The 26,402-nt window shown below is 40.5% G+C and overlaps 1 protein-coding gene across 1 annotated transcript in view; it reads right to left on the bottom strand.

The window, feature by feature from the left end:
* Positions 1-26,402, bottom strand: part of ATP13A5 (ATPase 13A5) — a 112,835-nt gene that overhangs the window by 25,045 nt on the left and 61,388 nt on the right. The window contains exons 17-26 of the mRNA XM_080656237.1: positions 26,244-26,400; positions 24,135-24,252; positions 20,590-20,714; positions 19,616-19,776; positions 17,563-17,688; positions 16,353-16,432; positions 11,231-11,273; positions 7,859-7,968; positions 4,411-4,507; positions 2,386-2,458 (exon numbers count right to left, since the gene is read on the bottom strand). Coding sequence (XP_080512363.1) covers positions 2,386-2,458; positions 4,411-4,507; positions 7,859-7,968; positions 11,231-11,273; positions 16,353-16,432; positions 17,563-17,688; positions 19,616-19,776; positions 20,590-20,714; positions 24,135-24,252; positions 26,244-26,400 — 1,090 coding nt within the window. The remainder of the gene's footprint in view (positions 1-2,385; positions 2,459-4,410; positions 4,508-7,858; positions 7,969-11,230; positions 11,274-16,352; positions 16,433-17,562; positions 17,689-19,615; positions 19,777-20,589; positions 20,715-24,134; positions 24,253-26,243; positions 26,401-26,402) is intronic.

Below are 26,402 nucleotides of genomic sequence, written 5' to 3'. Positions count from 1 at the left end.
AGATGAGTTCATTTAATAACTGGAATTGATCGGGAAATGATCTGCCTATGGGATAACTGAGTTTATAGGGATGGGAAAGCAATAGTGCCTAAAGGCAGAGGGTAAAAATCAAACAGAAATCAAACTCCATTTCTCAACTTCACCTTGAGCCCAGCCCATTTACCAAACTAGCTACATGTTTGTTGAATAATATTTGGATAAAGTGCTGCCATTCTGATAGATCATCATGCTTCTGATCTATTACCCTTCTGAGACTTTTTCTCCCACTGGCAACAATGATTCTGCCTTGAGTCATTCCAAATTTCCCACTGAGCCTACTCTGAGATGAGAGGCTAACTGGCCAACTGGCATTAAAATCAGCGGGATAGTGCCATGAGAAAAAGTAAAGTATACCCCCTGCCAAGGGAGTCAAATTCATAACAAATATCATGAAATTACATATGTAAAAGCTCAAAATAACTTACTCAAGGTCATCTGGCATTCTGAGGAAAGGCTAAGACTACCACCTAATGTTTTGGATTTCTAATCAGTCTACTTGTACACAGTCAAATTCTTTTCAAGGGCTAACCAAATTAGCATCATTGCAAAAGAAGAAAAAGAATATAGAAGCACATGGTGATATTAATTTTGTAACAAGTGCTCATAGTATGTGGTGCATTGTATTATTTTACTTCATATGTATTATTTTATCTGATTCTCACAACCCTATGAGGACATTTTCTATGAGGAAGTTATTTGTTTTATAAATAATTTTCCAAAGGTCACATAGATACGGAGCAGTGGAGGATGGCAATGGCCTTCACCTTCATGCTACAGACTACTAGCTTAGCTCTTGGAACTTCTTGGTGTTCTTTTTCCTTTTTGGCATCACTGACCATATTCATAAGTAACTAATGCAAATTACTTAAAAATATCCAACACTGCAGAGAAATATTATTAATTCAAAATTATCTAGTCATGTGAATATTAATAACATACTATATAATAAAAGCCCAAAGACCGAACGGCAAAACAACCAGAACAACCAGTCGACCAGTCTGCTATGACGTGCACTGACCACCAAGGGGCAGACGCTCAACGCAGGAGCTGCCTCTTGGTGGTCAGTGCGCTCCTATAGTGGGAGTGCCACTCGGCTGACTGGAATGAGCCGCTGCTCCCTCTGCGAACCCTGGACTGATGTGCAGGAATCCGGGCTGTGATCATAGCCTCCTTGCCCCAGGCTCCTCCTCCTCACTCCCTGACACCTCCTCTAGGACACCTGCAGGCCATGCAGTGCCACTGCCACTGGGCTCACAGAGCTGACCCCGGAGGCTGGAAGGCAGGTTCGTGGCTACTGTGGGACTGAGGCCTACTCTGCCACCTCTCAGTGCTATTGTCCCTGGGCCCAGCCCCAACCAGGTCCCCTGGAGAGGTGAGTGCTCCGGCTCCACGGAAGATGCCGGACCAGGGAACAGCCACTCAGAGGGTGGGTCCACAGCCGTTAAGCTGAGCAGGATGAGTGGCGCTCTCACAGTAGGCCAATCCCTGTAGGCCACGCCCCCCACCAGTGCATGAATCCATGCACCAGGCCTCTAGTGTAGAAAATATTTCTATGGGCTATGAATAGACATTTCAATCCTAAGAATCAAAATTTATATTACTTACATCTCTGATACTAATAAATTTTGTCATTGTATTGATATAATAAATGACTTCAATATCAGTTTTATGTTTTAAGATTCAACATGAAATTCACACAGTTATTAATATCCTGCCCTGCCTGATGTTTTACCTGTTATTTTTCAAAACACTTTCATTGTTGAACAAGGGAAAAGAGATGACTACATCATTCTTTTTCTTTGCTCTGTTCAGGCAGTCACCTTTCTCACTTATTGTTAGTATCGAACCTGAGTTCTTTGATAGGAAATACTGTAACAGTGTCATCTGCAACAAGCAATAGCTGCTGTAAGCATACATCTTGCTTTTGAGAGAATTTCACAGGAATAAAGTGCTAGAATTTGTTCTCACACATCAAAGACTAAGCAAGAATCTGGTTTCACCTCAACATGAAGCATAGCTAAATAATGGAAAGTGACCTTTGGGCTTTAAGGATTCCCTTTCTAGATTTCCTATACATTTTTCTATGCACAAGGCACAGACCTACAAAGAACTCAAAATACATTGACAATTTTATGAGGTTAAAACCTATTTGCTTTCAGGATATTTAATGCCATGTCTGAGGACTTTAAGCCTCAATTTTCCCCAGCTCCACTTTCAAAAATATTCATAGGAAATGAGGTTTTAGTAGTTAAGATGCATCTTTTTCTGAAGCTCTTAGTTGTGTGAACATGTCTAGAATGTCATGGATAAATACAAATAATACAGTTTATTTACTAAAGAGCTTACTTGTTAAACACACCATCAAGGTAATGGCTATATCTTGAATCATATACTGGTAATTCCCAAAGAGTTGCAGTTGCTGAAAAGGGAAGAAAAGTAGGTATGACTATTGCTTCTGCCTTTTTAGCATTTTATCATTGCTAACACTTTTTGAAAATAGTCAAGAAGCAACTATCATTTTTCTCTCCTCTTTAGGAAGAAAGAGACTTACCTTAGGTTTTTAGCATCTTATTGGAAAGAATGAAACCAGATCACTATTTTCCCAGTGTCTTACCTAATTCCATATTAGCAATGGGGGTGTGCCAGTTGGGAAACACCCTCTTACTGGCCACAGTAGTTCTGGCAACATAATATATTGAAGCCTAAAAGTTCCCTGGGAATTTCAAACTTAAAATTTAAAGTCAAGGCCAAGAAATACTCAACAGGTCTCTCTCCATTTTTATTCATAGTTTGAGTTCACATCATGGTGCTTGGGGGTTCATTCACTTTCACAAATTGAACAAGTGCTTCTAGCCCAAGTAAGCCCACTGCAAACTTCAGTCTGGTACACCTGCCTTTCTGAGATTTATATAGACACAGAGCTTCCTTTATGTTCACATTTATGGAGTTGAAGTATTTAAATAAGAGTCAACAGTCTCTTGGAACCTGCCTTGCAATATTCCTTCTGCAGACAGGTAGGTCTGTTTATCTGCTACACAGCTATTGAATGAGCACTAAATTATAATCTGGCTCTGACTACTTTACAGACCAGATATATGCAAATGAAAAACATTTCTGGCCTCTTAGAGGGTGAAAAGGTGCAGGTCCTTTGGGGGGGACCTTCTAATTTAGGTCTAGACCATCTGAGTGGAGGCTTCTGCATGAACTAAGGTTCCAACTCTATCCATGAGACTTGGGAACTGAAATTCTGCTTTCCTATTTTTGAGAGGATGCAAATGGTTCAAAAGTGTCCCTCTCATCCTACAATTCTTCTTCTGTCTTCTTTGCCCTTCTCATATCTTTTGCCCTTATTATCTGCTCAGAATGGTAAAATGATATATATGCAGAGTGAGATGAAATAGGGAGGAATTTTTAAAAGCAGTTTCAGTTTTCATTCTAGAAGCAGCTTATATAGAATTACAGAGGACTTTGGGAATCAGCCAGCCTAACTTTCCAGAGGCAGATAAAGGCTTGGCAAAGGACAAGATTTAATTTGTTCATAGCAATAGAGTCAGAATTTGAATCTAGGCTTCCTGACTCCTAAGCCAAGTCTTGGTTCTATGCACCCTGTTGCCCCTTAGACCTCTCTGTATGTGATCCTTGCTAGTGGTGGATGCTGGATTCCTATGGCCTTTTCATTCACCTCTCAGATGTCTCAGAAAAACAGCAGACTAATTCCATCCCTGAAGTGGTCCCTAAACCTGTAGCCTCATTTTACTTTAGAGCAAGTTATGACTGAACTAATGAAATGTACTTTCAACCTGAACATATTTCTTCCATACAGTTAATTAATTCTTAAGTGTTTATTTTTATCATTTAATTTAGAAAGTCATTTTTTTAAAGAATTGCTCATTCTTTACTAATGGCACATCTAAATGTGTAATTTCTGGGCAGGTTCAGAAACAAAGTTCAGGCATGGAAGTTTTTCTAGCCTTTAAATCCTTCAAAGTCAAATTCAACAACTTCTATTTCTTTTTATCTCTTCTTAGTCTTTTGCCAAAAATATTCCACAGTTGGTGACTGATCCATTTCCTGCTGAGTTATATTTAGGCTGTTCTGAAGCTTTACTCATTATCCACGGGAAGAAATAGAGGCTTGAAGAGGTCAAGTGACTCGAGAAAAACAACACTCCTACAAATAGAGCCACATCTCTTTATTTCTAGCCCCATGTTTCATGCACAGCTATACTAAGTTCCCAGTTTATAGACATCTATTTTGAGAATTGTCACTTATTTATAAAACATTAAATCCTGTGTAGGAGCTGCACCCCATCAAGAATAAACCAGCGATGTAAATGCAATTAGAACTAGAAAAAATTATTTTGGTTCATACCCAGTAGAGCAGTGATGTACCAATAAACTGGGTTATTCCGTATATGGTCAAGTATTTGAATACCCCAAAGGATGAAACCAGAGCAGCACGGCCTTCTCTGTTTACGAAAAAATAAGAATACTGGTTATGCATGGTACACATCTTCCATTCTCTTTTCTATTTCAGAAGTAGTTCAATTTTTAATAGCTATTGACATCCATTCACTTAACTACTGATTCATCCTCTCAACTATTTACTTCATTATTAACTCATTCATTCTCTCCTTTAATCATTACCTCACTCATTAATTCATAAGCTCACCTTTATTTAGAGTTTATGAGGTACCAGAATTATGCAAAGAGTCATAGAGGATATCGATAAATCAGGCTCAGTCTATATTTTCAACAAGCTTTCAGTGAATTAGGTAGATTAACATGTACATTATAAATACAATATATTATGATACGGTGAAAAATGTCAAGCATTGACATAACTGTGACTCATTGCACCCGAACAACACTTGCTTCCTGAGGGACTTGCCTCAGAGTCCCTTAGAGACATAAAGCTAAAGCACTGGGGCTCTCATATTTTAGGAAGTGTGGATGGGACTCCAATATCTGAGACAAAATAGGTTTTGTTGGTTTCAATACACCACGAAGAACCCAGGGTAACAATCTGAACCGGTGTGGAGATCAAAAGAGATAAAGACGAAGTGAAAATGGCAGCTTAAAAAGTAAATATTCCTCCCCTTTAAAAAATTCTGCTTGGGCTATTGCTCCTTTAATTGAGGTTTAGTGGGGCGATGGATTATGACAGGCTGAAGAAGACAAGGTGAGGTAGTGCAACAGGGGTGTGGGAACTTGGCAAACAACCCTTCCTGCAGCCTCTTCTTGTCTAGGCAAAAGCGAATCCACAAGTGAGGTAGCCCACACCCTCTTTGTTTCCAGATCCCAGTGACAGGGACACCTACACTGCTCAGAGAGTGTCAACACAACAGGGACAGGGAAGGAAATCTAAAAGCTAAATAATAACCACGTTGCCTTAGGCAAAAGAGAAAGGCCAGGAGGGAGATGGGCAAGATGCTGTGGGCAGCTATTTTCCTCCAGGCTGTGAGGCACCATTTGTTTTCAGCACAGAGAATGGGGCAGAAGACAAACTCAGAAGGGGCAATCATGTGAAGCCTGGATCATCTTCTGACATAAACTTTGTGATTCCATCCTTTATTTTCTGAAGTTGTGTATATTTTTTTAAAAAATTAAGATGCAGACTCAAAGGCAAGTGCAAAAAACATTGCAAGTAAAGACTAAAGGATGTTTGCATGGACCTCCAGAATTACTGCTATTCTTAATCAGCATGAATCTTGAGCAGCTCATTCATTTATTTATGCATTCCACAAACAGAAATGAATGCTCTGATGCATCCAGCGTAGTGTGAGGCACAATGATAAGAAATGAATAAGGTAAAGGACTTGAACTACAACAACAGTGTTTCAAAAGGTAAAAATGAAAACTCATGGATCTGGACTTACGCATTTAAAACTGTACCTCACGTCCCTCTGGAGAATGTTTGCTCCGGAATAAGCATGCATCAAGGAGAGCGAGGGTAAAATGTGCCTAACAGAGCTGAACCACACCTAATTTTTATAAATCTATGAAATATAAAAGCAAAGAGTTTCTACCCTGAAGTCTTACTAAACCATCTGCCACTAGAGAAATCTTGCATCCTGACTTGTAATTTAAAACCGTATATTGCATTCATAAATGCATCAGGCCACATGCGTAAGAAAGAACACCTGAAGTTCAAATACCACTGCCTTTTGGTGGACCAATCAGGCACCCTGTGCAAGCATCCTGAAGTTTAAACTCCCTATGTAAGGTGTCCACACCTGGTGCTCCAGCTTCACCTCCACAACTCCCACATGAGAATCCTCACAGCACAATTAGACTATTGGGCCCTTGCACTCTCCAATTAAAACCCTGTTCCTAAATATGGCTCTCCATTTCCCCCACCTGGAATCCCCTCCCAGCTCCTTTCTGTTCATAGATATCCTGTACATCCTTTAAGTGGTAGCTTTCCTGCTGAAGCCTTCCCTCTGGCTAGAGCTATCATATTAAACTGCTGGGAAAGTTACTGTATTGTTGGATGTTAATTTATTTAAAGCTAATTTACTGAGCACCTCTCACTTATCATGCAGAAGTTCCTCTGTTTTGTGATGATATCTCTATCTATCTATATTCTTCACTGGGATGTAAGTCCTCCAGGGCAAGGTTTTGTCACATTCTTAATCCCACATATTTCCAAACACAGTATTTAAAAAGAGCCCCAGGAGCTGTGTTGATGATGGAAAGCATGAATGAGGGCAAGGGTCCTGAGCATTCTCATTTTGTAGTCGCCATGACATGAATGAGTGAGGCACTAGAGGTAGCAAGAAAAAGGCTTGGTGAGAGTCTCCAAAAGCAGTGAAACATGATGCCTGGTTGGCTAGGCGTGAAGAAGAAGAAGAAAGAGTAGAAGGAACTCTGAGCTTCTGAGCCTGGATGAGGGACTCTAAGAACCAAATTGTCCTCAGAAGCAGGGAACCTGGGAGTTAGGAAGAGGAGGCAGGGGAGGTGATGATGTTTGAGACTGTGGAAGGACACAGGTGCAGCAACCCAGTGTTCAGGGAGATGCATCCAGCTGTCTTCCTGACATGCAGCCAGACACGGGCATGGAATTTCTAGCCTGGAACCTTTAGGTGAGTGATTCCTGCCAGCAGCCATCCATTCAGATGCACCAAGGGACATGACAGAGAACTTCCTGGTGCATATCTCAAGATTTGATGATGTCTTCAAGGCTATTGATGTGAAAGTTACCTAAAGTTACCCTGCAACAGGAGAATAAGACTTATTAACAAATATAGAACCTATTGTATTATTCTTAACTACATTTAAAATTGAGTAAAGACATCAGAAATGAGCAGAGGCAAGGGAAAATAAACAGTTTTTCATTCCTTCCCCTCCCTAACTATTTCCAATCAATTGTAAAAGTCTTTTATGAAATCATTTTGGATGTTCACTAATTTTTTGCGGGGGGGGGGACATAACATTATTTGGGGAAGCTATCTGATGGAATATTCCCTTTCTGCTTACTCACCCTGTCAACTGCTGAGAGAAAAGTTCCAGTAAGCTCCCAATGTACAACATAAAGGAAAGGAAAAATAAGAAAAGCAATTACTTTTCAAATACCAACTCTAGCTTTCAGCTCTCCACATGACACAGCCATTTATCCTTTAAGGCTCAGCAAAAGTCACCTTTTTGTTTCTTTTACCAGCATTCTCAAGCAGCACTAAAGGCTCCCTTGCTTGGTGATCCAATAGTACTTTACCCATACCTCTGTTGTGACAATTATCACTAAGTTATAGTTGAATTCTGCCTAGAGCCAGACTCTGAGCCTATTGGTCATGGGGGTGCAAAAGGAAGAAGTGGCTTACTTGATGAGATGAGGCACACACTCGATGTTGGCTGTTTTTGAGGTGAAAGGTGAAGCTACAGATGCCTCTTGCTCTGACAAGGAAATACCCGCATGAGCCATTTTCAAAGCCTGGAATGACAAATCCATGTTACACCCATGACTCCTCAGGCCAGGCTTTAACTACTTAAACACCATGAGGCTATTCTTAACATTATAGAGTTTATAACATTGCACCCTTCCACCCCTAGATTTCTGATTATGTTGTCCCTTCCGCCAGGATATCCTTTCTCCCCTGATCTACTAAGTCACCAACTGAAGAGATGCCAATTAAACAATGATTCAGAGGAAGAAGAATGGAGTGTGTGTGTGTGTGTGTGTGTGTGTGTGTGTGTGCACTCTCATGTATGTGTGTGTATGTCTGTATATTGTTTGTGGGATATAGACATAATAAATAAAGAGGAGTAGTCATTCAAGAAATCTATTACAAAGATGACAGCATTTGGATAGACATTTATTATCATAGTTCTTACACTTAGCAAGTCATCTTTTTTTTTTTTTAAATATATTTTATTGATTTTTTACAGAGAGGAAGGAAGAGGGATAGATAGTCAGAAACATCGATGAGAGAGAAACATCGATCAGCTGCCTCTTGCACACCTCCCACTGGGGATGTGCCCGCAACCAAGTTACATGCCCTTGACCGGAATCGAACCTGGGACCTTTCAGTCCACAGGCTGACGCTGTATCCACTGAGCCAAACCGGTTTTGGCAGCAAGTCATCTTGATGAGCAATAGGAAAATAAATCCAAACCCCACCATTCCCTAGGCTTCCTGACCCAGCCAACTAGCTAACTGTTGGAATAAAATATGGGGCATACAGCATCTTCCCTGGACACAGGAACTAGATCACACTCATCAATGACTCATACCAGTACATGTATTGCCACATTGAAATGAAGACTAATTCATTTCTCATCAAGACTGAAAACTGTTCACAGAAACAGTTTTAGAGACACAGAGAAAAAACTGATAGTTGCCAAATGGGAGGAGTGCTGGAGAGCTGGGTGAAAATGGTAAAGGGATGAAGATGTACAAATTGGTAGTTACAAAATAGTAATGGGGATGTAAAGCACAGCATAGGAAATATAATCAATAATATTGCAATAACTAGGTATGGTGTCACATAGGTACTGGAGTTATTAGAGTGATCACTTAATAAATTATATAAATGTCTAATCACTGGGTTGTACACCTGAAACTAACCTGAAAATAATATGGAATGCTAACTCAGATTGAAAAATAAGAAAAAGAAACATTTATTTCTAAGAGTAATTATAAACATATCAAACGAAAACATTAAAAAAAAAAAAAAAAAAAAGACTGAGCCCTGGCCAGGTGGCTCAGTTGGTTGGAGTGTCCTCTCATGCACCAAAAGGTTTGATTCCTGGTCAAGGCACTTAACTGGGATGTGGGTTTGATTTCCGGTCAGGGAGCATGGGTGAGCTAACTCATAATGTTTCTCTCATCAATGTTTTCTTCTCTCTCTCCCTCCCCTTCTCTCTAAAAATCAATAAACATATCCTTGGGTGAGGATAATAATAGTAACAATAATCATTTTTAGAAGATAGAACTTTTCAGAAGGTACACAGAGCAGTGACCAATAAGGAGTCCAGGAAGCCGTTGATCCTACTGGAATGTGTGGGCATAAAGTAAGATTGTGTATTTCTACTGCTCTATAGAACTACAAAGTACCTGGATACTATGACTGGTACATACTAAATTCATGGTCAATAAATATTAAAATATTTTCTTCTTCCTTTCTGCTCTCTTAGTAATTTGCATCTCTATCATATAATTTAGTACCATCTTCTTTATGTTAGGGTTATTTTTATGCATGCATGATTCTTTCCCCCACCAGACAATTAACTCTTTAGGGGTAGACACTATATCCCTTTTAGCACTTGATTTCTTTGTTTCATCTAAACTCCACATAATTAATGAGACTAGGCACTCATTTTAAATTTTGAAGAGTGGATTAAATACTAGTTTCTCATGAAGCATAAGGCAGAAAAATTCATAATAGTTCTCTAAGTATGAACATGGTTTTATGCAGAACTTTGAAGAAAACATTTAAGAGAGAAGTAAAAGAAATACCCAGATCTTAAGTATCTAATAGGCTTTGAAAATACAAAGCAATCCTCTTCACTTCTTTTCCCACACATTAGCTACTAAAATATTTTCTTGCATAAATCTTCAAGGTAGAGTATTACTTCAACCATGTCTTTAAAACTAATATTATAAAACATGTACTGCCTTCTATTGTGTATGAGAAGTAATCTGCTGAGAATCATTAAATTTATGTTTTGTTATAGTGTGTAACAACTGAACAGTTTGTTTTAAAAACACACAGAAATCGTTAAATATTTTGCTTATCTTGGTTCAGTCATTAATTTATATGAAGACTGAAGCCAACAAATCAAGAGAAGGCTGATGCTTGGAAGAGCAGCGACAGAAAAATTGAGAAAGATTACTAAGAGCAAAGATGTGTTATTAGAGACCAAGGTTAAGATCATCCATATTCTCATATGCCCAGTTACCATGTCAGATACAAAAGTTGGGCAGTTAACAGGGCTGATAAGAAAAAATGGATTCATTTGAAATATGGTGTTGGAGGAGAGTGCTACAGACACCCTGGACTGCCTGAAAGATGAACAAATGGAGCACATTAAGCCTGAAACATTGCTGGAGGCGAAAATGACAAAACTGAAGCTGTCCCATTTCAGGCACATCATGAGAAGGCAAGGCTCTTTGGAAAAAACAATAATGTTGGGGAAAATAGAAAGCAGCATGGAGAGAGGAAGACAAATATGAGATGGATTGACCCCATAAGAATAGCCCTAAGCGTGACTCCCATGAGCTGAGCAGGGCTACTGAGGACAGGACATTATAGACATCACATATTCATAGGGTCACCCAGAGTTAGCGCTGACTCAACAGCAGGAAACACAATTTCATTGAGTGTAAAAATTTGGAGGTAAAATAAACTTTAAAAAACTAACCCTGAAATAGAAGTTTGGCGGGAATAATGCAATTTGCACATAATTCAAAATCTTTAATCCTTAGTTTCAAACTTTTCCTTCACTGAGGATTTATCAGTTGTGTGACTTTGGGTAAAAAAAGAATTCACTTCCCTGGACTCATTTTCTTATTGATAACATGAGAGATTTAAACCAGCTAGTCTTGTAATGTCCCCCTCATTCTGAAATCGGGGAATCACAAATAATCAAGTGATTGTGCCAGAAGGGTGAAGAGACAGACTCTAGGGGACTATGGGGTTTTTAAAAGGGATGTTAGTAAACTGCCTGCATTAGCAGAAGTAGTTACTACTCACCCCACAGTCATTGGCTCCATCTCCACACATGCCCACATAATAACTGCAGGGGAAAGTAAGAAAAATTAATAACAACGCCTCACTTGAATGATTTCTATCATACATAAGTAACTCAAATGCGATGTGTGGCAGAGAGAGAGAGAGAGAGAGAGAGAGAGAGAGAGAGAGAGAGAGAGAGAGAGAGAGAGAGAGAAAGTCCTGAAGACATGTGGAATCAGGCTTCAGGAAAACAAGATAAATATCTCCGGAGGAATGAGGCCATTGTATTAATTAAAATGTTTCCATCAACCATATGAAAATGGTAGTGATATTGCAGGGATGTCTACAAAGATCATCACATACTTCAAAAGAAGTCCTGCTTTATTATAACCACCAAGGTGAAGTTTAAGGGTGCACAGTCATAATCATAGCACTTGCCACAGAACCTAATGAATAGATCATGACCTAATCCATCCGTGTTTTGGTTGCTAACTGCTGCTGAGAGTTTAGAGCAGAGGGCCTCAAACTTTTTAAACAGGGGGCCAGTTTACTGTCCCTCAGATCGTTGGAGGGCCGGACTATAGTTTAAAAAACAACAACTATGAACAAATTCCTATGCGCACACGGGCCCGGGACAAGTCGGCTGCTAAGCAGGACAGGCAACGGCACTTGGCGGGCCGGATAAATGTCCTCGGCGGGCCGCATGTGGTCTGCGAGCCATAGTTTGAGGACCCCTGGTTTAGAGTGAGGGCAGTTGGATGAGAAACATTTGGGAAATAGTTTAACAGATATAACTGGAGCTAGATACATATACTCTTGAAGCATCTTGGAGTAAAAATGAGATAATATGCTCCCATTATACCACCTTGGTGTGCAAACACAATGATCCTATATAATAAAAGTGTAATATGCAAATCGACTGAACGCTGGAACAACCGGTCAGTGGGGGGCGTGGCCAGCGAGCAGGTGTCGCTAGGCCAGCCAAGGCACATGCAGCAATGGGGTGGGAGGGAGGGCGGCAGCAACCAGCAGCTGCGGGGCAATGGGGGCTGGTGCCATCCCCTGATCGTCCACCTGGTTGCCTCCTGAAGAGGGAGGCCACAGGTGGCAGCAGCAGCAGGACGATTCAGGGCAGGGCTGCCCAGCACCATTCCCAGATAGGCCTGCTGGTTGCCTCCCACAGAGGGAGGCCACCAGTGGCCATGACACAATTGGGGGTGGGGCCAGCCGCTCGCTGCCCACACCATCTTGATCGGCCCACCAGTCACCTACCACAGAGGGAGGCCAGACTTTGGCTTAGGCCCACTCCCTGTTCCCCTAAGCCATCAGTAGGACATCCCCCAAGGGGTCCCAGATTGGAGAGGGTGCAGGCTGGGCTGAGGGAACGCCCCTCCCTTGTGCACAAATTTTGTGCACTGAGCCACTAGTATAAAATGAAAGAGTAAATATCAAAGCTGTTGCCAAAGAAAAAGGAATTTCTGATTCAAGACATACTCTGTCTTCTATTATAAATAAACTAGAGGCCCGGTGCACAAATTCATGCACCAGTGGGGTCCCTCGGACTGGCCTATGGGATCGGGCTAAAACTGGCTCTCCAACATCCCCCAAGGGGTCCCGAATTGCGAGAGGGCACAGGCCAGTCTGAGGGACCCCACTGGTGCACGATCCAGGCCGGGGAGAGACGTGGGAGGTTGGCCAGCTGGGGAGGGGTCATGGGAGGGTCTAGGGTATGTCCAGCCCATCTCGCTTAGTCCAGATCAGCTGGACCCCAGCAGCAAGCTAACCTACCAGTTGGAGCATCTGCCCCCTGGTGTTCAGTAGATGTCATAGTGAGTGGTTGAGCAGCCTTAGCATATTATTAGCATTTTTTGCTTTGATTGGTTGAATGGATGACTAGATGACCGGACACTTAGCATATTAGTCTTTTATTATATAGGATAATACATTATAGGTATTGACTAATGACACTAATATTAAAAGCTCAGCAATAGTTTGTCAAAAATAAAAACCACATGAAATAACCAAATCAATACAACGAAAAATAAAGTTTTTAGAGATTTTCCTTATTATTGGTTACAAAGAAATGAACATAAATTGTCAAAAGTAAAGAAATTCATATTTAGCTAATGCAAACGAAAATCACCTGCTCATGTGCATTTCATAATTATGTACATTTGGTGAAAATTATTTCCTTTCTTTAGTTTTAAAATACATCTCTGGTCTCTGTCACACAAGGAATTTTACATATTCTAGTGTCCTCTGAATTCAGAGAGATAATTCAGACAACCTTATGCACATTGCCAATGATAAAAGCATGAAAAAGAAAATCAGAAAACTGAGACTACAGCTCATTCTGAAACTGCATATATATATTCCTGAATTGATATTTTTCCTTAGGGAAATATAGCTTTTTAGTTTTAAGCATTTAAGTTGGCAAAAATTCTCAGGCATATCATGAGGGTAAAACTACTTTCATTAGCCAATCTATGTATATAAAAGGCTAAGTATCTTTCCCACTGTCTGATCAGTTGCTATGTTACACACTGACCACCAGGGGGCAGACACTCAGTGCAGGAGCTGCTGTGATGCACACTTGCCATTTACAGAGAAACGGCAGTGTGGACCTGAGTAGAGAGCACCGGGGAAGGCATATGGGCATTTCTTTAATTATTGTCAGCTGAATCTAGTGGTGTCAGAAAAGCCACGCCCTGAAAACACGCTTTGCCAAAAGGCAAGAGTGTTGTCAACTTGACCTTCAGCCCATGTGCCAGGGGGTGGGTTTTGTTACTTAAATCCAGCCAAGCACCAGGAATGAATACAACCAGGGCCCACCCTAAAATGCGCATAATCTCCTTTGTCCTGACTTTTACTAAAACTTCCTGTTTTTCTTGCTGTATAAAATAAACATGCTGCATTGGCTCAGGGTCACTGTTCCTGTCCCTGTCCCTGTCCCTGTCAGAGGACAGTGGTCCCACCCGACCCCAGCTTTTTCCTTCTATCTCTGTGTCTGTCTCTTTTATTTTCTCAATTCCCAGCCACCCCTACTCAGGAAATGGACCGCTCTCTAGCCCCACTAGACGTGGAAAAGAGAAATATTTATAGACCTGATCGACAAAGCAACACTTGTCTTCCCCCAAGTGGGACACAGGCCCTGCCACTACCCCAGAGCAACAGCCCACTAAATTGCAGCCAACACTGCTGAGACCTCATGGGCAGCCTGGAAACAGGTTGCTATGGGCTCGGCATCATGGGTTCGGTTTCCTCTCCCTAGTGACTAGCCTCCCTGGAGTTTCTTCAGCCCAGGAACACGACTTGCTTTATAGCCAGTTGGAAACATTTTACACTTTAACAAAATGTCTGTGAAGCATTTTCCTATGCCTCATCTCATTTGATCCTCACAGAAGTCCTGGAGTAGGTAGATAGGAGCCTTGGTAGAATTCTATTTTATTTTCATTAACCAGAAAACAGATTTAGAAAGCTTAGAAACTTGACCTGACTGAAAAGAAGTAAGAAATGGTGGACATTGAAAATGACTTCAGGTTTTTTCACTCTGCGGAATATAGTGAAACACTGCTGCAGTTAAATATTTTACCCTTTGTTCTCCCTGTGTAATCTACAATAATAATCTGCTTTGTGTTGATATTTATTGCTGTGTTGCTGGCAATTACCTGAAAGAGAAGTTGGGGTGCTTCACTGGGCTGGGAAAAGTTTAGCTAAATCAGAAAGCAGGTTTAATTAAGCAAGTTTACTCTATATCTATAAAAGGCAAGTTGACTTGCCATGCACGATACATATAAAGCTCTAGCTGGCGCCAGTTGCATGCATGTGTTTCCATATGTCATTGTCGATCGTGAATTTGGTTGACACTTCTATTATAGAAAAAGGGCGAATAGCAATATTAAAATATTTCTTCTAATTAATTTCCTTTCAATGTGCATAAATTTGAGCACTGGACCACTAGTATAATGGCCATGTAAGTGAAATAATCATTTTAGACACTGGTTACTAACCCAGACTCAAGGCATTATGGGAGTTAATGAGCAGTTTTTGAAACTACCCCAAGAATGTGTGGGCAACAAAAAATAATAGTAAAAGGCAGTCTCCTAATTTCACCTACTATTTATCAGCATTTATTCAAAGTTTCACTATTCTCTTTTTCTTTTCACTTTTCAGAAATCCATAGGCCAGAAATTGTAACATTCTCAGGAAGTAATAGTTAAATTTGGTCTCAAGAAGAACCATTTCATTCTGACATGACGTGGTCATCTTTATTTTTAATAAAAAATAAAGGGCTTTCTTTTTTATTTTGGCCTCTACACCCACTCCCTGCCAGGGCCAGATACAGTGAGAATATCATTCACCTCTTTCCTGGAAGATCTGAAATTATTCATGTGTCTTCTAATGAACCCACCTCAAATAATTCTGGGTGAGAACTCATATACGTCCTCATTTTTTTCCCATTCTGAGCTATAGAAGCCCTTCCTGTTTGTATTCCCTATATCCAAGCTGGCAATCTTCCTCTAAGATATGCCTTGTGGGCCACAGAATGAATGTTCTCTGGGACAGGGAATTTCTAAAATGTCCCTCAGGGATCCCCACCTCCTGGTACTTGGGTAATGCTCTTCCTTGAGTGTGGCTAAACCTAGTGACTTGGTTCTAATGAAGGGAATATAGTGAAAATTATGGGATGTCATTTCTGAGATGGAGATACAAAAAATATTGATCTCTCTCTCTGTCTCTGATTCTTCTTCCTTGCTCACTCTTATGGAAGCCAGTGGCCACATTGTAAGCTTCCTTGTAAAATGATTAATGTGGCAAGGAACTGAGGGTGGCTTTTGTCCAACAGCCAGTGAAAACAGAGTCTCAGCCCAACCAGCCTCAAGGAACTGAATTCTACCAACAACATGTGAGTTAGGCTGGTGGCAGATCCTTCCCCCTTAAGTGCTGAGATGTCTGCAGTTCTGATGGACACTTGATTAGAGCCTTGTGAGAAACCTGGAGTCAGACAGAGAGTCATCTGAGCATACGTGGATGTCTGACCCACAGAACTGCAAAATAATAAATAGTGTCATTCTAAGTTTTGGGGTAATTTGTTACACAATAAATAACAAATACACCATCCTTTCATGCAATTAATACCTACTTTAATTTCTGAAATTCTTCAACAAGGCTTGATTTTTGCCCAGGAGACATTCTTGCAAAAATGGTTCCATTCACCAGAATCTAAAGAGAAAAACAACTTTTGCAATAAGCTTAGAAAGAAGAACACTTCCACATAAAAGGACAGCCCTAAAAAAATCATTTCTGGCCACTGTTTGAATATAGCATTGGGTCGTGGTCATTAGACCAAATGTCAGGAAAGGGAATAAGGGGATTTAATGCTTTAATATGTAACTTTCATTCTCAGTCCTCCATCACAACTCTATTAATTCTTTCCAGGCCATTTTCCCAGATGGGTTAACCTCTAATTAATAATAATAACTAAGAAGCAGCAGAGCATATGGGATAAGGAAATACAGGGTGCTTGTTGTTGTTTTTTGTTTGTTTGTTTGTTTGTTTTTACTGAATGCTGTCTCCACACTTATAGCATAGACAGAGATAGGAGCAATAAATCTAAAGTTGAGAAATAAGCTCCTATTTTTAGCTCTGTCCCAATTAGCTGCACAAACCATCAACAAGTGACTTAACTCTCTGAGTCTCAGCTTTCCCATCTCCACAATGAGGAATTGGACTGACGGCTTTCTGGAAGCCTTTGGGGACTAGATTCTATGGTCCTGGACTGGGAAGATGACAGAATTTCAAGACATGGCGAACAGATGGCTGCTGCCCTGGGCTTGTGCTCCACTTATCTCCTTCACACTGACAGCATAGCCCTGCACAGCACTATTTTAAAATAGACACACACAGGACAAGATAACAAATGATTCTGAAAATAAACCATGGGGCTTTTGTTTCCTCCTGTTGTAATTCAAGAATCCAGACATGAAGGGGAATAGAGCTCATCATGACATGAGTTGGTAGCTTTCAGAGAGAAGCTGACCCACAAAATAGGAGCGTGTCTGTACCTATCCAGAGGATCTTCTTGCTGGGGAAGGAGGGACGAGGGAAGCTGGGATTGGACTGGCCACGGGGCGACAGGCTATATCAGAACTCAAAACACCCAGAGGAGGTCATGAGCATGTGCAGGACTGGGTGCATGTGGGCAGGGCCAGGAAACTTCGGTGCCCCTTTGGGGACATTTATTCTCTAGCTCTGAGACAATCTCAGTGATGTCACCTTCACTACTCCATTCCCCTTTTATGCCTCACTAATTTGAGGAGGAAAACAGAACACTTCATTTCTCCAGTACTCACTTTTGGAAGCAAGCTGTTGAAATGCTGAAACAGCACTTGGTATGATTTCCCACTCATTGCAAAATGATAACTGTTCTCTTGTTCTTCAGGAAGCACTGAACTGTTTCCAATGTTAATGTAGGTTTCCTAAAATCAAAAGGCATCATTTCCATGTGAGCTCTTAAAGGATCCCTCTGCTTTCCTATGTTTTCTGGAAGGAAGTATATTCCTGTTTCATAACAATGTGAGGCTCAGCAAACACTTAATGTATAATTTGTCCATGGAACTTATACTTCTATGGCAAAAACCCTCAGAATGTCTCCCAAAATAATATATGAACATGAAATACTTTGACAACACAATGCTCTGGATCCTATCCTAAGAGATAATATGTGTGATGTCATTTTACCTACGAAATTATCCTGAGGTACCAGTCAGTGATTCCAAGAAGAACAGGAAGATTCTTCTCTCTTCTTCCTTCTTCCCATCTTGCAACCTTTTATTTCCTAAGATAACTTATGATTCATTCCTTCAAAAATAATTTTACAGTCTACACTGTAAAATTCTTCTTTTATTCTCTGACCTCTCCCTACCAAGGAAGGTGCCCGGATCTTCCACACCTTATGTTCCACTGCAAAAGCGCTACTCCTTTTCTGAAACCCTTTCCCCCTGTCTTTCACCTGTCAATGTCCCCCCACCCCCACTGGAGAGCATCTGATGAATGCACATGCACGCCTCATGCCAATAGGTGATAATGGTTTTTCATGTGACATTTCTCAGAGGGCCTTACATTTACAATGGGCTCTAAAATTCAAATAGTATGAAAGGTGAGAAAATTTTATTCGTTAGAGATATTCATCTTAAGGAAAGCATTGTACTTGGAAGAAAAAACATTTTGATGCACCAAATTGGAAGGCAAAGTGCATCCCCTTCCAACCCTCATTGTGAACCAGCCAACAAAAAGACATGCTCTGAAGCATACCACTTGAGGCAAGGACATGACTCCTTTTGCTTTTGCTTTTACAAGACTGTGGGGAGAGAAAGCGTGGTGATGGGGAGCCCGGGAGAGGAGGAAATCCTGAGGCTGTGAAGTGACTTCTTCCAGCAATGACCAAAACGAACGGGTAGTGTGAGTGGACTGTTTGTTAAAAATTAGTGAGGACCTGAGTATCGTCACACAGTGAAATTGAGGCAATATAAATTGATGTAGAACTCTGCGGAAAGCATAGAGAAAGCTGTCATCTTTCACTGCCCATGCAATGGGGTCATCTTTACACAGCAGGAGCAGGGCCACTTTGTACAGTGGTGCAATTTGTCTATTGAACAAAGGCCTACTCTACACTTAACAATCCAAAGGGCTGGTCAGCCTAGAAGAAGAGAGCATCTTTGTAATTTATCACCTGGATGGCTATCTCTTTGAATTCACACAAAGAAAGGTGGTGCGTTTAGTGATGGAATGTCAGGCTGCAACCATTTCCTTCACATGAAAAAGCTGTCCTGTCACAGGTACACAGGGACCTTACTCTCGAGAGAAGGTGCCACCTGCCACCTGCATGTCACAGGTACAGTACAATCTAAATACCCATGATTTGGGTGGAATAAAACAGAGCCAAAATTGATATTCTGCTCTGTAACTTGCTAGTTGTATGTTTTGGACAAGCTTACCTCCCTAGGCCTCAGTTTTCTCACTTATAAAATGAATAGTTTACTCAACTGTATAGGGTAACCGTGAGTATTAAATGGGAATTATGGATGTAAATTGGTGATTTTCAACCATGACTGAACATTGGAAACACCAGGAGGAAGGGCTGATGCCAGCTCTCAGGCCAGAAGTTCTGGTTTAATCAGTAGGAGGCCTTGGCATTGGCCGCCTAATCATCCTCCAGGTTATGTCTACATCTAGCTGGTGTTGAGGAGTGCTGGTGGAAATGCTAAATGCTTTGCAAACTGTAAAGCTCTGGAGAGAGGTGAGGATTATTACTATGGTGACTTGTGATGCCAAGAGAAGGCTGCCCAGGGCCAGCACTGTATCTATCAGCTCAGGCCACGGAAGGGTCTTTTAACATTTGCTCACATTCTTCCCAGGTCCATTCTCTTGGTTCTCAACTAGCTGCCAGGTCACAGAAGCAGGAACAAACTCTTCTGGTTCATTGGCCTCAACGAGGATCACTTGGCTCCCTTGAGGGATCATTTCGGAGTTTTTTGCAACAGTAATAGCTGTTTGCAGGTTGTCACCTAGATGACAAAGGAAGTCAGTTTGCTTTATGTATAAACCTCTCAGCAATCAGAATTGATCTCCCCCTCCTCTGAGTGTACATACTACTTTGTTGGTGTTCTTTATCAGCATTTATTGCTTTCTGCCTTATTTTATCATTATTTATCTTCCACTCTGCCTCAGTCTGTCTGCCCCTAGTGGTCAACTGCTGTCTGCATTTCCTTCCCACCATAGTTAGCATTCTGGTATCCTGAATATTGCATATTTCCAAAACATGCACAAATGAATAAATAAGTGGTGGTCAATTTATGACTAATCCCAGGAGACTGACAGCTCTTAGTAATGGGGTAACATGGTCAAATCTGATAGCATAAAACCATCCTTGGGATCTGGATTCCAGTCAAGGAGAGAAAAGAACACTTAGCACTGGGCCATGCTTCGATTTGATCATCAGGTGCCACGCCTGTCACCACTGCCTTGAAGGACAGTCCAGGCGAGTCTCACACCCTTTACAAGGAGGTCTTATTGGGGTTATTGATGAAAACACATTCTTGTGTTTAAGTATTTACTGTGAATCTCTTAGCAGTATACTGATTTTGGGTAGAAAGAGTGGGCATTAGACAAAAAAAAACCCCACAAGATATAGTAACTGCCTCCAAAACTCATGGTGGTGTTGGGGGAGCTACACATGTTTCTAGGTAACTGTACCACAAGGTGACAAACTTGACAGCAAAGCATATTTCTTTCTGCCTCAATCATATGAACTCAGCTCACACGGTATTTTTCTTATGCCCAGGAGACATTCAACTTATCAGGCTTCCAGACACACATACCGGTAATCATCACAGTCCTGATGCGGGCCTCTCTCAGTTCCTTCAAGACGGGTTTGGTTTCCTTTTTCAAGCGATTCTCCATTATGAGAAGTCCCAGAAATGTTAACTCTGACTCCACCTTCTCTCTGAGGATTCAGGAGAAAGTGAATATTAAGGCTTATTTATATAGTCTCAACAGTTGGATTTATTTCTTCTTTTTAAAATTTCTAAGTTTTATCAATGTACTAACTATGTGCTCATCTATATATATAAAAGGCTAATATGCAAAGTGTCCCCTTGGGAGTTCGACCGGGAGACCGGGAGTTCGATCACTTGCTATGACGTGTGCTGACCACCAGGGGGCGGCGTGGAATGAAGGAAGGCCCCAGCCGGCAGCCGGCAGCAGGCAGCCAGGGAAGGAAGGCCCCAGCTGGCAGCCAGAAGGCCCCAATCGACCACTGGCCAGGCCTAGGGACCCTACCGTGCACAGATTTCGTGCACCAGACCTCTAGTGTTTAATAAATCAAAAAGGACCCAAAAAACTTATAATGAAAACCAAAAGACCATGTCTTCACACTGCCCTTCTACTTCTCAGAGGCAGCAACCACTTTTATATCTTATAGCTGTCTTTAGTTTTCAACTCCATTTTTTAAAACAATATGATTATCTTCCAACTCTTCTGGGTTTTAAAAATATTGTTAATCATTTATATTTTTAATTTCCAAGACCTTTTTTGAGCTTAAAGTAATTTCAATTTATTACACATGTGTAAAGACATACTGCATACAGGATACTAGAGTAATAGTTGCATATGCTATTATTCATTTCAACTTTTATCTGTAACCTGATACATGATATCAGCCAAAGCTTTGAATAGTTTTCAGAATTTGAAATTGGAGGCTTGGAAATATAATTCAAAGCTGGGTGAGAACACTTCTATCTGGAGTAGAATCTAGGTTGCTACATCCATCCTTCAAAAGTCCATTCACTAAATAACTACTTTATTTTAGATCTTATATTAGGCATTTTGGTGAATACTCAGATAAACAAATATAAATCCTGCCTTAGTGATCTCAGAAAATATTATAAAAGAAAAGGTAACTTAATATAGAACTTGTTGAAGTCCCATCATTTAACTTAATTAATTTCCATTATAAATTGGATTATTATTTTCTCATTAACTGGAACTAAAAGGAAAATCCAAACATTTTCTCACTGATTAATTCTGGTTTTCATGCCTACTTTATAGCTCTTCCCCTTGTTTACCATTTCAGGCACTTTGGCCTTTTGTGACTCTATAACATTTCTAGCAAAGTCCTGTATAAGGACCCTTGCATCCACTATTCCTATTGCCTGCAAAGCTTTTCCTCTGGATAGCTGCATGCCTTGCTCCCTTACTTTACTCAAATATCCGTCCAAAGCTTGCCTCCTAAGAGGACTTCCCTGATCACCCCATGGGAAAGGGTGTCCCCTGTCATTTTTAAAAAATACTCTCAACCTGCTCTATTTTTTTTCCCTCTGTGAATTTTTTACTACTTGACAATATATATAGGTGTATTTTCTATACCTATATATTATCTATCTATCTATCTATCTATCTATCTATCTATCTATCTATCTATTTTTTAATATTGCATATGTATATTTTATTATCTATTTTCCCCAATTAGAATTTAATCTCATTAGGGCAAGGATTTTATTCTATTCACTTCTGAATCCTCAGTGCCTCGAAGAGCATCTCACACAGTCAAACTCAACAGAACATTGCTAAACCAAGAAAAGGGGAAAACTTGATCAAATATTTCTTCTGTTTTATAGCTTGTGTTTTATTTTCTAAGTCATCTCATAAAACTCTTCTATCTCCTTTTCTGATGGCAGTTTCTTAGAAGTTTTTTATTTTCTAATTGGAAAACTCAGATAAATATGATTTGATTCTAAAAAATATCAAAAACCCTATCCCTTTATCCTCTTTGAAAATAGTAACTAAATTCCAAGAAGCATACTAGACTCCTGAAATTCTCTTAGAAAATCTGAGATGGCTAGAAATCTAGCACATTTTATCCTTATTTTTTTATTTTGGTATATTTAGAATAAAGTCTATCTCAGTAGCAGTTTTTAAATAAGAACATCACAGCTGTCTTTGTCTGTGGCAGCTGGGTGGTGGCTGCATTCCATGTCAAGCTACATAAATCTTCCTTTCACACATGATCTTAATGTTCGTTATTAAAATTTGTGTCTTGAAAAATTTTACAATCCTGTGTGTGATGGGTCTTTATGCTTGCTCAAGAATAACTAACACCTTGAATGTTAAACCTGGGAGTGCCATTCATACATAGCAAAATGAGCTTTGTGGTTCTATTTAGAAGATTAAAATGTCATGGCTGAAAGGCTCCTTAGGGACCACACAATCCTGCATTTTACAGATAGGAGAAGATGACACTGTAAGAAAGGGGCAATGATTACTGATTATATTAGAGTAGATAGACTCAAGTTGTAAATACTAATGTTGAACCAAGAATATCCATATCTTTTGTAGGGGAGCTAATTTTACATAAAAGTATATATCAGCCACACAAAACCAAAGATAAGTGATACATAAATGATTCATTATTCAATTTTTCACAGTATTTCTCTACTTCTTTGTCATAGACAATTCAAAAACAGCCATTAAAAATTGAGAAACATTTAAAAAGATCTACAGATTATCCTCTAATGAGGACAATTCATCCCTGTAATGTAATTAAGGATACTGAAAATTCCATTTCATAATAGAGGCACGGTGCACGAATTTGTGTACAGGTGGGGTCCCTTGGCCTGGCTGGCAATTGGGCCAATGGGGGCTAATGGGGGCTGGCCAGCTGGAGGAGGAGGGTTCGTGGGAGGTTTACTGTGGGAACTCACTGACCACCAGGGGCCAGCTCCTGCATTAAGTGTCTGCCCCCAGGTGGTCATTGCATCATCATAGCTACCAGTCAACCAGTCATTTGGTCGACCCATTGTAAAGGTCACTTAGGCTTTTATATATATAGATAAGAAATGCAGTTTGCATTCACTACCTCTTCAGATCTGTGGGGGGTATATTGTTGGGCCCTGAAAGAAGCTAAGTCTAAAGGATTCTGGAGAACTTTCAAGGTGCCAACTGTCTCTTTCCTTCAACTCTTTTGTATGTAGTCCTCCCAAGTAGCGTTGGTCATTTTTAGTGGGATGATGAAATTCAGGGCAGAGAGAATTTGCTACTAGCATCTGGGAGTCAAGACATCTCAACCACCAACCATGTTCTGCCACTAACCAGCACTGTGATCTAATCAAGCCCTCCCAGTGTAGCTCACAGTTAGCCATCTCTGAATTAAGGAGCTGAATGAAATTGAGGCTTCATCTCCAAGAACTTTCTTTTTTTTTTTTTTTTTTTTCTTTTCAAATTTTTATTAAGGTATTATATGTGTACATATCTTACCATTGCCCCCCACCCCCACCCTCCAAGAACTTTCTTAATGATTTAAGTTATCCATTCATCTCCAGGGGCTCCTTCACTTAACTCACACAGAACTGATTTTTGAGTTTCTTACCTGGATAAACTCTCCACTTCTGAAAGCTTCCCCAGGCTCAAGGCTTTATGGGCAAGGGCAATGACACGGAAGCCTTGCATTGTGTAATTTCTCAGTTCCTGTGGGAAGTTCCTGGGCACTGCCAGGAGAGAAAAGACAAGTAAATGCAAGGTCACATTGAAGGTCACCAAACTCTTAAGCAAGACTCTGGGATGCAGCCACTGTACCTTGTTTTAACCGTCACTCCATTAAAAAACGCTTTAATAGAAAAAGCACAGCTTCTAGTTAAAGGCCACAAACACTTCATAGTGTGTTCTTATTACTCTGACAGAAACAAATGCCAAAGATGTTCTGGTCATCAACTAAGTGTCAAATACACTGGCTAGATTCAGTATGGACAGACCTCAGCACTATATATCCCTGGATGAAATGAGAGAAATACCGATTCTCTAAATCAGGAGTCAGTGAACTACAGGCTAAATCTGGCCCATCAGTTGTTTTTTGTTGTTGTTGATGTTGTTTCTTTGTAAATAAAGTTTTATTGGAACACAGCCACACCCATTAGTTTCATTGTCTATGGCTGCTTTTAGGCTACAATGGCAGGGGTGAGCAGTTGAGACAGAAACCATGTGGCTCACAAATCCTAAATTATTTAGTACCTGGCTCTTCTCAAAAATGTTTGTCGATCCCTACTTTAGATAATGGATGACACAATGCTAACACATGTGTATTTTGACATGGTAATTATAACTAATGTTAGCATATTTATAAAATCTTTATGGTTTATAGTATGCCTGTAAAGGCATTAGAAAGAAGCACAGTATAATGGGAGGTGTAGCAGATTATGTAGCAAAACACTGACTTCCAGTCTCCACTCTATTACCAACTAGCTCTCTGACCTTGGGCATGTTAAGTCTCTCTTCTGTACCTCCATTTTACAATAGAAAAAAGGAGGGGGTTGTGGCTCTCTATGTACCCATTCAGCTCAGACTTACTGTAATTCTGAAGTAATCTTGCAGGTGGGTCTAATTTCAAGGAAGCACCTACCTCTCTATTTCTTAAGTACAGGAGGGAAAAAAATCACTGAAGATGATATTAGCATTTGTAAAGGATGAGAGTTTAGAACAATAGGAAGAACTGGAAGGGCTACCAGAAGAATAAGAGGTGGCAAGTGACACCAAACCTGACAGAGCAGGGTCAATTGTTACTGATTAAAATGGCAAAGAGATACTTATATCTGTGTGGCTGAAAAAGTAGAAAGAAAAGTATAGGTCATCAATCTATAAAGGATAGAGTTAATGAGAGCTATGAAGATCAAAATAAGAAAAAGGAGGTACTTCTAAGACACAAAGGACTCCAAGTAGAGAGAGAAGTTAAAGCAGTCATTTGCCAAATCAAAATTCTGTGCACGAGTTGATGGATATCAGCAGTCATAAGGAGAATATAGATGAAAATCAAAAGGAAAAGGGCAATTTATCCAAATGAATTCATTTGAATGCAACAGTATTCTTATAAATCTGGGCTGCTGCTTAGCGGGTGCATATGTTTATAAGACTATGAAACAATACAAATCAGCTCAAAATCTGGCCTAGAAAGATGAAATTACTGGTATTGTGAAAATGATCTATGACCTTGCTCTAATACCATCTAATTTATTGTAATCACTTTTTTTCTAAAAGACTTATCTTTTCTACATTCTCCTTCCATCGGTGTCTCTGAGGCTCCTTTACAGGTGCCAGCTCCCCAGGAGGTGACAGAACACCCCTTCTGTAGAATTGGTCTAGTGTCCCAGCCTCTCCCTTTGGCTCCGTCTTCCGAGTGCTTCTCACTATCACCCACCCTGGTTCTCTGAGCCCTGTGTAGCTTCCTATTCTGGCTCCCGATGCTCACTTCACATCTCCTTCCCTGATACCCCATTGCGGTTGGGCTTTTCTAGCTAGACCACAGCTGGGTATTTACTCTCTGCCTCTTTGCCTTGGAAGTATCATGTCTGCCTTATCAAATCTATGAGTCCCGCTTCCCACCCACCGAGAAAACAACCCTCTCTACACTTACTGACTTAGGCTTGTTTGCTTTATGTATTTGGACTTAAAACACTCACTCCCGAAAGGGAAATGTGCCACTTAGTACCTGTTTCAGATCTGCAGAACTTGGCCAACATCTCTGGGGCGCCCTTCATGTAGACGTGGAAGTGATCCTCACCTGCTAGCCCAGCAACCACAGACATCCTCTGCAGGCTCGATGAGAATGGAAACTGGCGCAAGATGGTGATAGCTTCCACAGGACTCT

The sequence above is a fragment of the Plecotus auritus genome, assembly GCF_963455305.1.
Source record: "Plecotus auritus genome assembly, chromosome: 2".
NCBI lineage: Eukaryota > Metazoa > Chordata > Mammalia > Chiroptera > Vespertilionidae > Plecotus > Plecotus auritus.
Note: the sequence above shows the minus strand (reverse complement) of the source record. Positions and strands in the feature narration are given on the sequence as shown.